This window comes from Temnothorax longispinosus, chromosome 7 (assembly GCF_030848805.1).
Source record: "Temnothorax longispinosus isolate EJ_2023e chromosome 7, Tlon_JGU_v1, whole genome shotgun sequence".
NCBI lineage: Eukaryota > Metazoa > Arthropoda > Insecta > Hymenoptera > Formicidae > Temnothorax > Temnothorax longispinosus.
Window position 1 is genome coordinate 21,065,100 of NC_092364.1, and position 12,825 is coordinate 21,077,924.

The window sequence follows — 12,825 nt, forward strand, 5'->3', positions numbered from 1 at the left end:
CTGATTACCTATACTCATATCTTGATAAATCCCATAGATTGCGCCGTCAAAATATCTCGATTCTGTAAAGATAAGAAAATCGTCCGTTTATAAATTATAATTACTAATGTATGTACGTATAAGCTCTAATGAGGATACAATTTAACGTTAATTTTCTGAAAAGTAGAGGTTATAAAAAATAAAGAAGCTCACGTACAAATTACGTGAACGAGCGAATTACGTGCCTGCTCTTTAATGAAAAACGAAATTGTATTCGCACATTTGAGCTTGTTCGCAATTTCGACGTTCATACACATTTCGAAGCAAGCTCGCTCCCTCGTTCGCGATCGCGATTGGCTCGCGAGTCGAGCCCCCGAATCCGGCCAATCACGTTCCGCCGCTCCGAGCCGCCGACTCGGCGGTGCGACGCAGGCAGCGGCATACCAGACGCCATACTAGATACTAGGCGCGACTGTTGAACGTTGAAACAACGTACCTTCGAAGTCGTTGTTCTTGTCGGTGAGCGGCCTTGTCGCTTGTTTTCTTCGATGTTCGGAGTACCGTTACCTGCGAGAATCATTCGATCATTCTCCCGGTAAATTTCGGACAGTTGTGAAGTGTTTCGTGCTCCGTGCGCCGTGCTCCGTGCTCCGTGCTCCGTGCTGTGGGTGCTGTGTTTTTCGGAACGCAGTTTTTTTCCTGCGATTGGCACTCCTGCTCCTCGTTTTGCGGAAATAATCGCGACTACGCGCTCAAGAATAAGAATTCGTAATGTATCAAAGTAATCAAAGTGTTTGTCGGACAGTGTCGGAATGAATGTGTCGTGTGATGTGAATCGCTCGAGGCGGAGACGTCGAGGCGAAGGCAGCGAAGGTACGGCAATTGTGATCACGTGATTTGTGAGTGATTTGCAGTTTCGTTGTGCATTCGCGGGCGATAATCGTTCGTCTCGCAGTCTCGCCATATATATCTAAATTCTCGAATATAATGTCGTGTTTTGAACGCTGTGCCGGAATTGCGAGCTATCTCCGATTCTTTTCGAAGGGGGAAAAGAGTGACAACGTGAAATCGTATCTCGAGTGATTCGAGTAATAGCACGCGCCGCGATACAACACCAGTTCGTTAATATTTCTTGTTATATTTTCGTGTATTTCGTGTGGCGTGCCGCGTAAGTTAACGATCCGCGACTTCTCGTTGTGCAAGGTATTAAATAGTGCAGTTTTACATCCGCGAGATTTATCGTGCTCGATCCCGTACTGTGCGTGCGATATTTAATTTTAATTGTATTTTTCATTAACTGCGGTGTCTTTACTAGTCGTCCACTTGATTCGCGTGGTGTCGCGCCAAGTTATCGACAGTCATCTTCCAACATTTCGTCATCGTTAACGTAACGCGGTGATGAACGTGGAACGAATCGGGGGGAGAATATCTCATATTTATATAATTTAATTTTATGTGATATCTGCTTTTATATGACAGAATAAAGTAACGTACATCCTTCCCATGGGTATACGACCTTGGCGAGGTGGGAAGACCCAGTACCCAGTACGAGGATTTTACCCAAGCAAACTCTCGTTCTGCTTGGATAAAAATCTAAAGACGGGGAAGCTAACGGGAGTTAGCCTATTTGAAGAATATTGACGGAATATTCTTCTCATGGGGCTTTATAAACGGGAGTGCCGTACAGTATCGCGCGAGAAAGACTTTTACTGATAATTATAGTCCGCGCGCGATTGTAATTTATTATCCGCGAGTGTTTCTCGCGAGTGTCCTGTGCGGTGAGAGGAGGAGAAGGAGGAGAAGGAGGAGGAGAGACCTGACGTCCTGAGAGGAGGAGGAGGTCCGAGAGAGACATCGGGTACCGGCGGAGCAACCTTGGGGTAAGTATCATATCTCTTATCTGTATAAAATTAATAATTCGTTTTTATTTATTCGAATTGTTTTATCTCGATAAATTAAAAGTAATTAGAGAAAGATGAATTATTTAAAATTTTACTCTAGTAAAGATTTTTTTCGGTGAATAGACAATTGTATTTGCTAAATATTGTATTGAAAGACGAATTAGAGGCGCGTAAGAATTAACTTTTGAAATGTTGATTATTTTGAGCGCTTTTTTAATTTAAATCTTATGTTTGTATGTTACAGTATCACCGTAGCTACGTGGCCGAATAACTCCGCCCGTTGCGCATCGGATCGGTGAGTCAATAAAAAATTTTTTTATTGAGGAAACAAATCTACGAATATAATCAAATAAAAATATATCTTGGTATACATGTCGAATTACAATAATTCATAGTATGAAAATATTACATCTCGTAGATCTGTTGCCTTAAAATGGATGGGTTAAAACTGATTATGGTATATATTTAATCTTAGTATCACTTATCTATCAATATATTTTGCGATTGTGCTTGAGGAAACGCTCGCACACTTCGCATGCACGGAGCTCGCAAAGAGCTCATCATCGTTTATCGAGTTATGTTGACGAACTGCCGCGTTCTATTATAAATAACTTTTGAACATATATATACAATTTTTAAGTACATAAGAAATTAAATTTTTGAAGTTTTGTTATATAGGTCAATTCTATTTTATACAGTTAAAATAATAAATATTTTGAAAACACAAGAAAGAGAAACAAGAAATAAAATAATACTTAGATAAATTAAAGTCATGACTTTTTTAGTATATTGTAGTCAATAAATTTTTATTTAAATTTTTTTAAAAAATTATTTTTTTAAACAAAAGAGATATCGTGTTAGATGTAAAAAAATCTGTAGATAGGGAAAAATTGTGAATTAGTCAGGATGTATTATTTATACCTATTTATTCCTTTCCACATGTTTATCCAAGATTAAATATGATATGAATCGATGCAAGGAAGCAATATATACATAGATATATTTAGAATATTAGTATGCATAAAGAAAAGCGTGCAAAATGCATAAATTATACATGAATAACAAGGGAAAAAATATTTTGGTTTTATTATGCAATTTGTTTTATAGAAAACGTGATAATTGTTATTAATTACTAAATTTTATTTTAACAAAGCATCGATTTTACCCTAATTTTTTGTAACCTATCCATCTATTTTTAATCGAGAAATTGACTTTATGCCAGTCAAGTAATATATGACGTGAGTTCTAAATATTCTGTCAATAAAACTTTCAAAATTATTTTAGAATTGGTCGTATAGTTAAGTACAATTATATGTTCAATTTTACAGTAATATGTATAAATATATTATATGAAAAATAATTTTAGTAAAAAACAAAAATTATAATGAGATATATTTATATGTAAGTTTATAAAGATTTGCAGTTATACTGTATTATTCAATTATAACAACGCGATTAATGATTAATTATAATATCAAATTATATCAATTGTGTGCGGGAATTTTTTTTTCGGATCTCACGTCATTTATTTTGTATATCTTATTTATACTTGATACATTTTCAAGATGCGTGCCGCATGAACAACATGCTCAATCACGCATCTTCATATTTTCGCGGTCGGTTTTTATACATCGAGGAATTTCCCGTTATTAATCTTTTAATAATTTCGTCCGCATTATAAATTTCAGTTTTTCGCGGGATATTCATACAACGCGAAGTAAAATTTTTTTCTCTGTACTTGATTACAATTCCAAATTAAAAGAACGGATCACAAAGAAACGGTTATTCAACATTCTCAGGTAAATAACGGAATTAGTGATAGAAACATTTTTCAATGTTCAGTGTTGTTGCAGTTAGGTTTTATAAATTAATATATATATATATATACATATTTATTTAAATTAACTTCTTGTTGTACATTTTTTTATACAATCGATGCTCGCGCGTAATTCGTATCGAACGTAATTATCTTTCGGCGACGATAATAATCCGAAAATGGAAGGAATTTTTCTCCTTCTTTTTGAACTGGTCGAAATGCGACCAGATTGTATATGGCCAGGAGCGACAAAGGTAAGTCCGATCTGGCCTGAAGAAATAAGATTGTTATACGACAAAAGTAAGTGGTCAACATTGACCACTGTGATGGTATAAGTATAAGGTAACATATAAAATGGTTTTATATGTCTATTTATTTGTCTCAAAAAGCTACTAAGCTTTCTCTACATTTTTTTCGCATACGTGCGAAATTCGAAAAAACGTAATTAAATTCCAATCGCACGCGTATTAAAACCTCCAATTCCACATTTCCTACATCTCAAGTGATCGGTTTCATTTGAGGTATCCCGTTCAGGTATTCCGCTGGATCAACCAGCAAATCAGACATATAAATCGTGTCGCGGACTTAATTAAAGCTTTGTATATTAGATTATAACATAGGTAGGTAGGACTATATACATTGAAATACGGGTAGGTAGGGATAGGGATTCGGGTAGGCAGGGACAAAGACAGGGGGGATACAATTCGATAGAAAAAATTGTAGACAAAATAAAAGTAATGTTCTTAATATAATAATAATAAATATAATTATTTATTATTATTATGTTTTTAATAATAACAATTTAAATGTATATTAAATAATACTAATTTTTGTATTAAATAATTTTTATTTAATATATTAAAAATTAGTATTTTATATTAAATATCAATTTAAATTTTAAATAATATCAATTTTGACAGATGATTGTATTCCATCCCATTTTATTGTAAATATATGATGTAATTATTATGTATATATTATATACATATATATATTATGTATATATTGTATATATTATGTAATTAAATCATATATATTGTATATATCAAATCAATTGATATCAAAAATATGAAAATCATATAATATTAATTGTAATCGGATGCATATAATAAAACGGAAATTATGTATATGTATATTGTATAAAGTAAATTGCAAGAAAATTTTATTGTACATTATATTTTAAATTTTGTAATGTAACTTTTTTATAATGTTGTATACATATATTGTAAAGTAAATTGTAAAAAAAATAAAATAAATAATAAAAATGTAACAAAATGTATATATTGTAAATAAAAGAGGACCGCCGATCGGAAATAGCGGGGGTGGTGGAGGGCCTCTATACGTTGACCTGTTTCTATTGAATGAAATTACATATTAAAGGATATTTAAATTAACATTTTTAAATTAAAAATGCTGCGTCGTTTGTGCTCGCAGATTTTCTTTGCATCCGCAATGAACATTTTCTCTCGAAACTTTGCATTTTAAGCAACCTGTGTAAAGAGATCTTATCGAACAATTCCCGAATAATAATCAGCGTTAATTACACTCCATACATATGTGCCCTTTATCTGCGTAAATAGTGCTCATGAATTCGTCACTCCGCACATTTTTTTGAGTAGCTATGATTTATCTTCTTGTTTATTGAATTAGCAGATGTCTAGTAAAACTTTACAAAGCTTAAAACGAAACAAAATTAATTACATTTTATATATCATAAAGTATATCATAAAGTATATTTTATTTAACAAAGTTGTGTTTCAAGTAATCGTTTACTAAGGGAGAAATACAATTCTGATGATATTAACCTTGATATGTATTATAGTGAGTCGATCGGTAACTTTTCCTTACAAATTAATTTTATTTGAGAGACACATTGCTTTAGCATTATTTATCCAATATGTTCCACCTCCACGAGAATAGCGACATCCAAAGGACCGCCTGAATTAACTGGAAAATACAATATGCCTTTAGATCAACAACAAATCATGCCGCTCTCTTCAGTTCGTTGTTTTTTTCCTCGGCCGCATGTGATCGAGTGTATTAGTGCATATCAAAGAGACCGACACATTAAAGCGCTACCGCACCTATAGAATCGCAGACGTCGCGTCGCGGCGTCGCGACCAAAACGGGGAAATTTCACTTTCTGTTTACTCTAGTTTCATGTTTAGAAGCTTAGTCTCTGCGCTCCTGTCGAAGTGGTGACATCGCTGTTCGTCACACTCGTAATTCGCTCGTGATCCTAGAAAAATTGCGAAGTGAATAGTGTCAGAATAAATTCAGGAAGGAACAAATGCGCGCGTTCGAAAAGTCTAACCTTACGGTACAAAGTAAGTACTCATAATGTCATCGAACAAATTGATTGTTTGTTGTTTCCGAAGCAACGGAGCACCGTTGACAAATAGAAGAGATGTCAATAGAAGAACGATAATAAACAACATGTCGCGGATTTGCTCGGTGGAGTGCTAAATATCTCAGATGTCAGAGCAGCCACTTGTCGAGCAAAAGATCTAGGTTCAATTTCTTGTCAGTCCGCATATACGATACCAGAGAGAAACCTCTGACGATACTATAAAGACTTCTACTTTGACTATTTTCATCTATATTTGTTAACGACGCTCGACCATTATTGTACTCGACTAATACGCAATTCATATGAGGAATTTTTTCCGGAATTGCGCATAATCTGGCAACCTTTATTCACCTTTATTTACTTGTTGCGTAATTCTTCACGCTTAACTCTGCACAGGATTATAATAAGACAAACTATATTTTTGGGATCTTTATAAATTCCTTCTCAAGTAACACAAATTTTTTAATTTGCGTTAAATCAGCCGATTAGATGAAATTAAAAACAAACAATAATCTTTGCTCATTTCCGAGAAATTGATACACTATCATATTAGAATTTTGTGATCGATGATTTATCTTACAATCACTCGCTCATTTTGTTACGGAATAATTAGCAATTGAGTGAATTACAAAATCGATGCGTATACGATGCTCGAGTTCGTGAACGCTAACGCTAGATTATGCGCAATTCGTAATAGATTCACAAAGATTCGTCGTTTCTTAGAAACTGTAGCACTAGATTATGCGTAATTCGTAGTAGATTCGCAGAAATTTATCGTCAACAGTAGATATAAATAAATTCTTCATATTTATCTACGATTCGTTTGTGTAGCTCTACTGTATGTATGAATAAAATTGACTGATTTATGGTGATTCACGCTTTTTGATTTCGTAAAAAAATCGTTCCGCTAACAAATTAGTATGAATGGTAAACGAATGTGAACCCGATGAATTTTCTCATTTATGTACAACATTCACGAATCTCATATGAATAGTGAATTGCAAATCGTGAACCACGAATCTAGCGCAAGACTAAGTGCATTTTCTCGCTACATCATTTTTTATCAAAATATTCTCCAAAATAACACCTAGTTGCACAGTTTCTACTCTGTTTTTGCTTCGAATAAGTTTTATTAACTTCAGCGTAGACACGTGAACAATTAAAACTAAAAAATTCTTAATTAAAAAACTGTACAATCTGGTATCGTAAATTTAATAAATTATTTTATGCCATACACATAATATAAACCTATTGTTGTATTTCTTGTGGGTATTAACCCTAGGTATACATTATACTTATTTATCGCATACCTAGATACCACACTGGATTCTGAAGAACCCCTGCTACTTTGAAAAATTGTAATTACCCGTAAATAATAGTGTTTCAAACTTTACCTGGGATCTCGAAGACCCCAGAATGTATACCTAAGGTTACTCCGGTTCTACATTTGTTGTATCGTAGCATAATTCGTAAGAAATTGACTAATTACAGTCAGATTTGAGGAGAATAATCGGCTGTGATTGGTCAATTTCTTACGAATTATGCTACGATACGACCAATGTAAAACCGGCCTTAGAAGAAAACGGCTGGAAAAAACCCACAGTCTTCCGATCGACGTTCGTCCATTTCTTTTTCTCTGGAGGTGGGAGACGAAAAACGATTGGTTGTGTACAGCCATTTTGAAACTTGACCTGGGATTTCCAAACCCCCATGTTAGAAAACACATTAGATCTTGCTATGCTGAAATCGTTTGACCTGAGTAGAAATAAAGAAGTTGCAAAATCACGGAGAGTAGAGACTGGGAAATTGATGTGTTTTCGGTATTCATCATCTTTCATTCACCTTAAATTTTTCATAATATTTCATAGTATTCAACAATTCTATTACAAGAAAGATCACATTGTTGCCGGACAGTTATGTTCTTTATTAGATTGACTCCGTCTCTTCCTGTTGTTGCTTCGGAAATAATACGTATTTATTCATTGTCTAAAAAAAAATTGGAGTAAAATTGTATCAATATTACCGTTCTAGATTTTTGACGCAACTATCATAGTACAAATAATTATTGTATTTTTCAGGTATGTCTAACAAGGTAGAAATCTTCAAAGTAAATGGGGACAAAATGTATAAATGCCAAAAGTGTGGCGAAATGTCAAAACGACGTTTTAACGTAGAACGCCATTACAGACGATTCCACGAAAAAATTAAGCCACAAAAAACATGTTGCGGTAAATATATTTTAATCAGTCATATAATTTAATCTTATTATGGGCCGGTCGTTCCAACTTGTTGATAAACTAACTGATAGTTAAATTATATATATGTTTTTGTCTTTCCTTCAAATTAGACAAAGATAGACATATGATTTAACTATTAGGTAGTTTACCAATAGATTGGAACAACCGGCCCTATAACGTATAATAAAATATTTAGTTTATAAAATAATTAGAAGTAGTATATTTTTCCCTGATTGCAAATAGAGATCAAACTAAAAATGCTGATCCAAGTATTCGAGATTTATTTCAGATTATAATGTATCTAAATTTTAACTAGAAAATGCTGTGAATAAAATAACGTAATACATTGTTTTGCATGAAATTATTATATGTTTCATTAAAAATAATAAATACTTTTATACATATTCAATTATAATCAATGAAACAAAGTTAGATTCCATATTTTTTTCATGTGTATACGTAGAAGATATTCACACTCACATACAGTGTTAAGATATAATTATATATTTTTTTTACCTTTACAATATGTTAACATTTTTAAACATTTTTTTAAACGTATTGTTATATTGACGTGTAATATGATATTATATGACAAAATTATTTTTTCAGACAAAATATTTTATACCAAAAGTGATTTTTACAATCACAGACACAAAATACACGAGGAAAAGAAAAAGTATACAAAAGAATACAAAAGTATACAAAATCAACGAACGTCCAAGTTCCAATGTCCGGCTGTTCCCAAAGTTGAACAGCCAAACACAAAAGAAATTTTGGTAGAAATTCAAAATAAGACTGACATTTCGCGATCGCCAATTGAAAAATTAAACGCACCAAAGAAAGGTTTTTTAAGTAGATGGCAAAAGGATTCCTATAAGTGTAAAAATAGGAGATCAGCGACTAAACGCCCATCGCGACGTAGAGTTCCAACACATCCGCTGAGTGTGACAAAAGAAAATATAAAAATATATAATGTTACAGAAGAATCGAAGGAAGGCATAGATAGAGCGTTATACTCCATTAAATTTTAAGTTTTTTTTTTTAAGTTTTATATCGAGCAAAATTTGTTTTACAAATATTTGTTTTAAAAAAAATATGAAAACAAGTGTAAGAGCTGACAATTCGATATATTACATGTAATTTAGGAACAAAACTGTATATATGACATTTATTGACAAAACTGATATATTGCTACTTCGGTTATTTAAGGATTTTAATTTTTATTTTATTTAAAATTTACAATATTTTTGATAGCATTTTGTTTTTAAAATATTATATTTTAAAATATATGTCACATGTTTGTTAAATAATAAGACTATAAAGTAGTAATTAATCTTTTATATTAAAAAAATAATGCTATATACATAATGTTTGCCAACATATTTAACAGACCGTTAATAATACGTTGCAAAGCAGATAATCTCTTACTTAGTTTTATTCGCGCTCAAAGTGTGTCGTTGCTTTTAGCTATAATAGTAAAAATTCCTTTGACGTGAATGTACAGTATGGATTTATTTTAGGTTCATAGTATCGTCAGAAAGTTCTCTTATCATCGAATGCGAAGGACTATAACCGAAGTAATTGCAATAAATCGGAATAAAGGATAATTCTAAAAAAAAAAGACTGCTGAAGTTTTAACTAGGGCTCTCTAGAAATGTCAAATTAGTGACAAGAGATCTCAAATTTTTTATTAATTATTTTAGAGTTTTTAGTAGGTTTTTAAGTATAATACTGATTACTTTTATTGGTTATCTAAGATTATTAAGGATCGCAAAAATAGTAAAATAATTTTTTCATTAAACTTAATACTTGTAATTTTTCATTTATTTTACACGTGCATGCATACATACAGAAACTAGAAGGCAAAATTAAGTTGTTCAACAACTTCAAGTTTCTGTTAACAAGATGAAATGATTTTTTATTTCTTTGGAATAATTCTTAGACATAATACCTAAAGGTTGTCGGCTACTGCTTTACGGATTTAACAAATCTACAACTCGAGATTACGATATTTGAAATATCAATAATCCGTTATAATAGGAAATGTACAAATATTTTAATATGCGACAATATGTATCTGTTAATATCTATTACATTATGTACTAGAAGAATTCAGATTAAAATCTTGTAAATCATTAGAACTTAGTAAATCTTTATCCCGCCTGTATAATCTTTATTAGAAAACGTGAATTACGATCTGTCACGAACAAATGTCATTTTTATACTCTCTTCCTTAATTTTCAAATCAAATTTATATTGCAAACATGATTACTGTGCTAATAGCTTTCCTTTTAGGCGACATTTCTTATATATAGACAAAATATATTTACAAAAGTAATTTGCGAAAATGTAATTCACGTCCATTCATCTTCCATAATTACGTATCTGTTAGAAAACGAGACGATAAAAAAAAAGGAAAATTAACAGTACATAAATATTTACGAATCGACAATTCTGTTCTGACTGCCGTGTCTTTTTTGCCCATGAATTTTTCCTTTTATTGAATTTTTCTTCCCGTTCATTAGCTCAAACTCCTCATCAAGTTCGCATCTATTTAAAAATTTAGTGCTATTTATGTGCTAATTTGTTGCTCAAACCGTTTATCAGAAAATCGTATTTAAAAAGAAGGGGAAGATAGCATCTCAATATCAAGTTTTTTTGCGTTAAATGTTTTTTATTCTAACATTTTTTGTTTTATGTTTATTTCATGTTTTATTTATTTTCTTGAATTAAGTCTTTTACTGTATTGAACTCCATTATCGGTTTATTCACATCTTCAAGAATTTCTTATAAAAGCATATCCCGAGAAATATCAATCAATCAGTAACAATTAGAAATAATGAGCCAGAAACAATAAGTAGCTGAGTAAAAATCGATTGATTTTAACTCGATATTCTGATTTAATTTCACTTGTAACCTTAAATTAACTAATAAATAGTATTGTGAAGAAATCAAGGTACATAAATTAAATTGTCCCGGCGTTATAATTAAGTTCCAACTTTTCAAACAAACATTTAAAAAATTTATTATATCGAACGTACAGTAATAATATTGGTACAATTATGACACAGAGATTTTAGAGAAGTTTAAATTACATTATACTTTCTCTAACGCGTAACATGTAAGAAGAAGTTAGTGGAGTACAGAAAATATTTAGATAATTCCATACATTTTATTATATGTATTTTCACATCCCTATAACTGAGGAACTCTACATCCCGATGATACGATTTTTCTATCTTATCAGAAAGGGGGGGAGCGATGCAGAAAGCATATTGTTGCATCATTTCATTTCTTCGTGCAAGGGGGTGATCACCTGTCACGATTGAGCATAAAGGGTAACGCGCTTATGAATCGTTAAAGGCGAACGTGCTGGCTACGTGGACGAAAAGCGTTTTACAATTGTCGCGCGTGATTGCATACACCGATGCATGTATATACGATATGTGCTATCGCTACATGGATTTGTCCATGTGTACGTTATCTGAGACCCGAACACTTCGAATAACGACGTGCTAGTTCTAGTTCCAAACGATCGAGCAATCGTGTTTCGTTAATGGCATGGCCAATTACTCCGCCTCATCAAAGTCTCTTGAAATGAAATGAGTTTTGTATAAACATAAATATTATATAAATTATATATGTATTTTTTATTAGCTGTGATTAAAAGTCATTACCTTGGATATAACTTTGCAATAATTTCTTACATACATTAATCGCTCTTGAGCATAGCGTTAGTAACATTAACAAGTTCACAAGATAAAGCATAAAATGTGCTGCAATAGTATATGTTTATCGAAATTTAAAATACGAAGAACAAAGTATTCAGCATATAATTAAGTCGTAGTACATTGTACATATTGTTATAATACAAAATATTGCGTAGAAGCAAAATTGATTGGCATTCGACCTTTCAATATTTGTTATGATACGCGAAGCCGCCACGCACCGTGTTCTCATTCACGTGGCGAGACGAGTGGCTAACGACACGAACTGTTCCAATATTGTCGCATTATGTACTATTCGAAACACGAGATACTCGGAAAATTTCAAACGCAATAATTATCTTAAGTAGTATAGTGTGCGTGATTAATCACGATTTTCCACGATTCATTTGCGTATTGACAGTGATTATTCATCGAAATGAATATTTTTCGTTTTATTTGTTTAAATTAAAATGATATATAGAGAATAAAAATCACAAATTATTAGCGTGATATTTACAGATAACAATTATTAAAATTATTTCGGATATATCTGAATAATATATCGCTAGAAACTAGAAAACAGAAACTAGTAAAGATGAAGGAGTACGGAGAGGAAAGACCAAAGAGAAAAGGTCTGTCTTATTGAAAGCAACGCCTTTCGATAGAAGACCATAACGTTTTCTTCAAATCAATCGGTTTCAGATGGTTTTGCAGGAGGTCAAAATAGCTTCCGCTGGTCACAATTTGATTCCTGGACTAGGACATTCATAAAAATGCATTGAACTCAGACAGGATTACAATGAGTAAATGACACGTAACTTTTTATTTCTTGTAT

General features: G+C 32.2%; 1 protein-coding gene across 1 annotated transcript; it reads left to right on the plus strand.

Annotated features, from left to right (window-relative positions):
- Positions 1–5,070: 5,070 nt before the first annotated feature.
- LOC139816229 (uncharacterized) lies at positions 5,071–9,440 on the plus strand. Its single transcript, XM_071783628.1, has 3 exons — positions 5,071–6,023; positions 8,125–8,274; positions 8,893–9,440. Exons 1-3 carry the CDS (start codon positions 5,987–5,989, stop codon positions 9,312–9,314), a joined length of 609 nt encoding a protein of 202 aa, XP_071639729.1. The 5' UTR covers positions 5,071–5,986; the 3' UTR covers positions 9,315–9,440.
- The last annotated feature ends 3,385 nt before the right edge of the window (positions 9,441–12,825 follow it).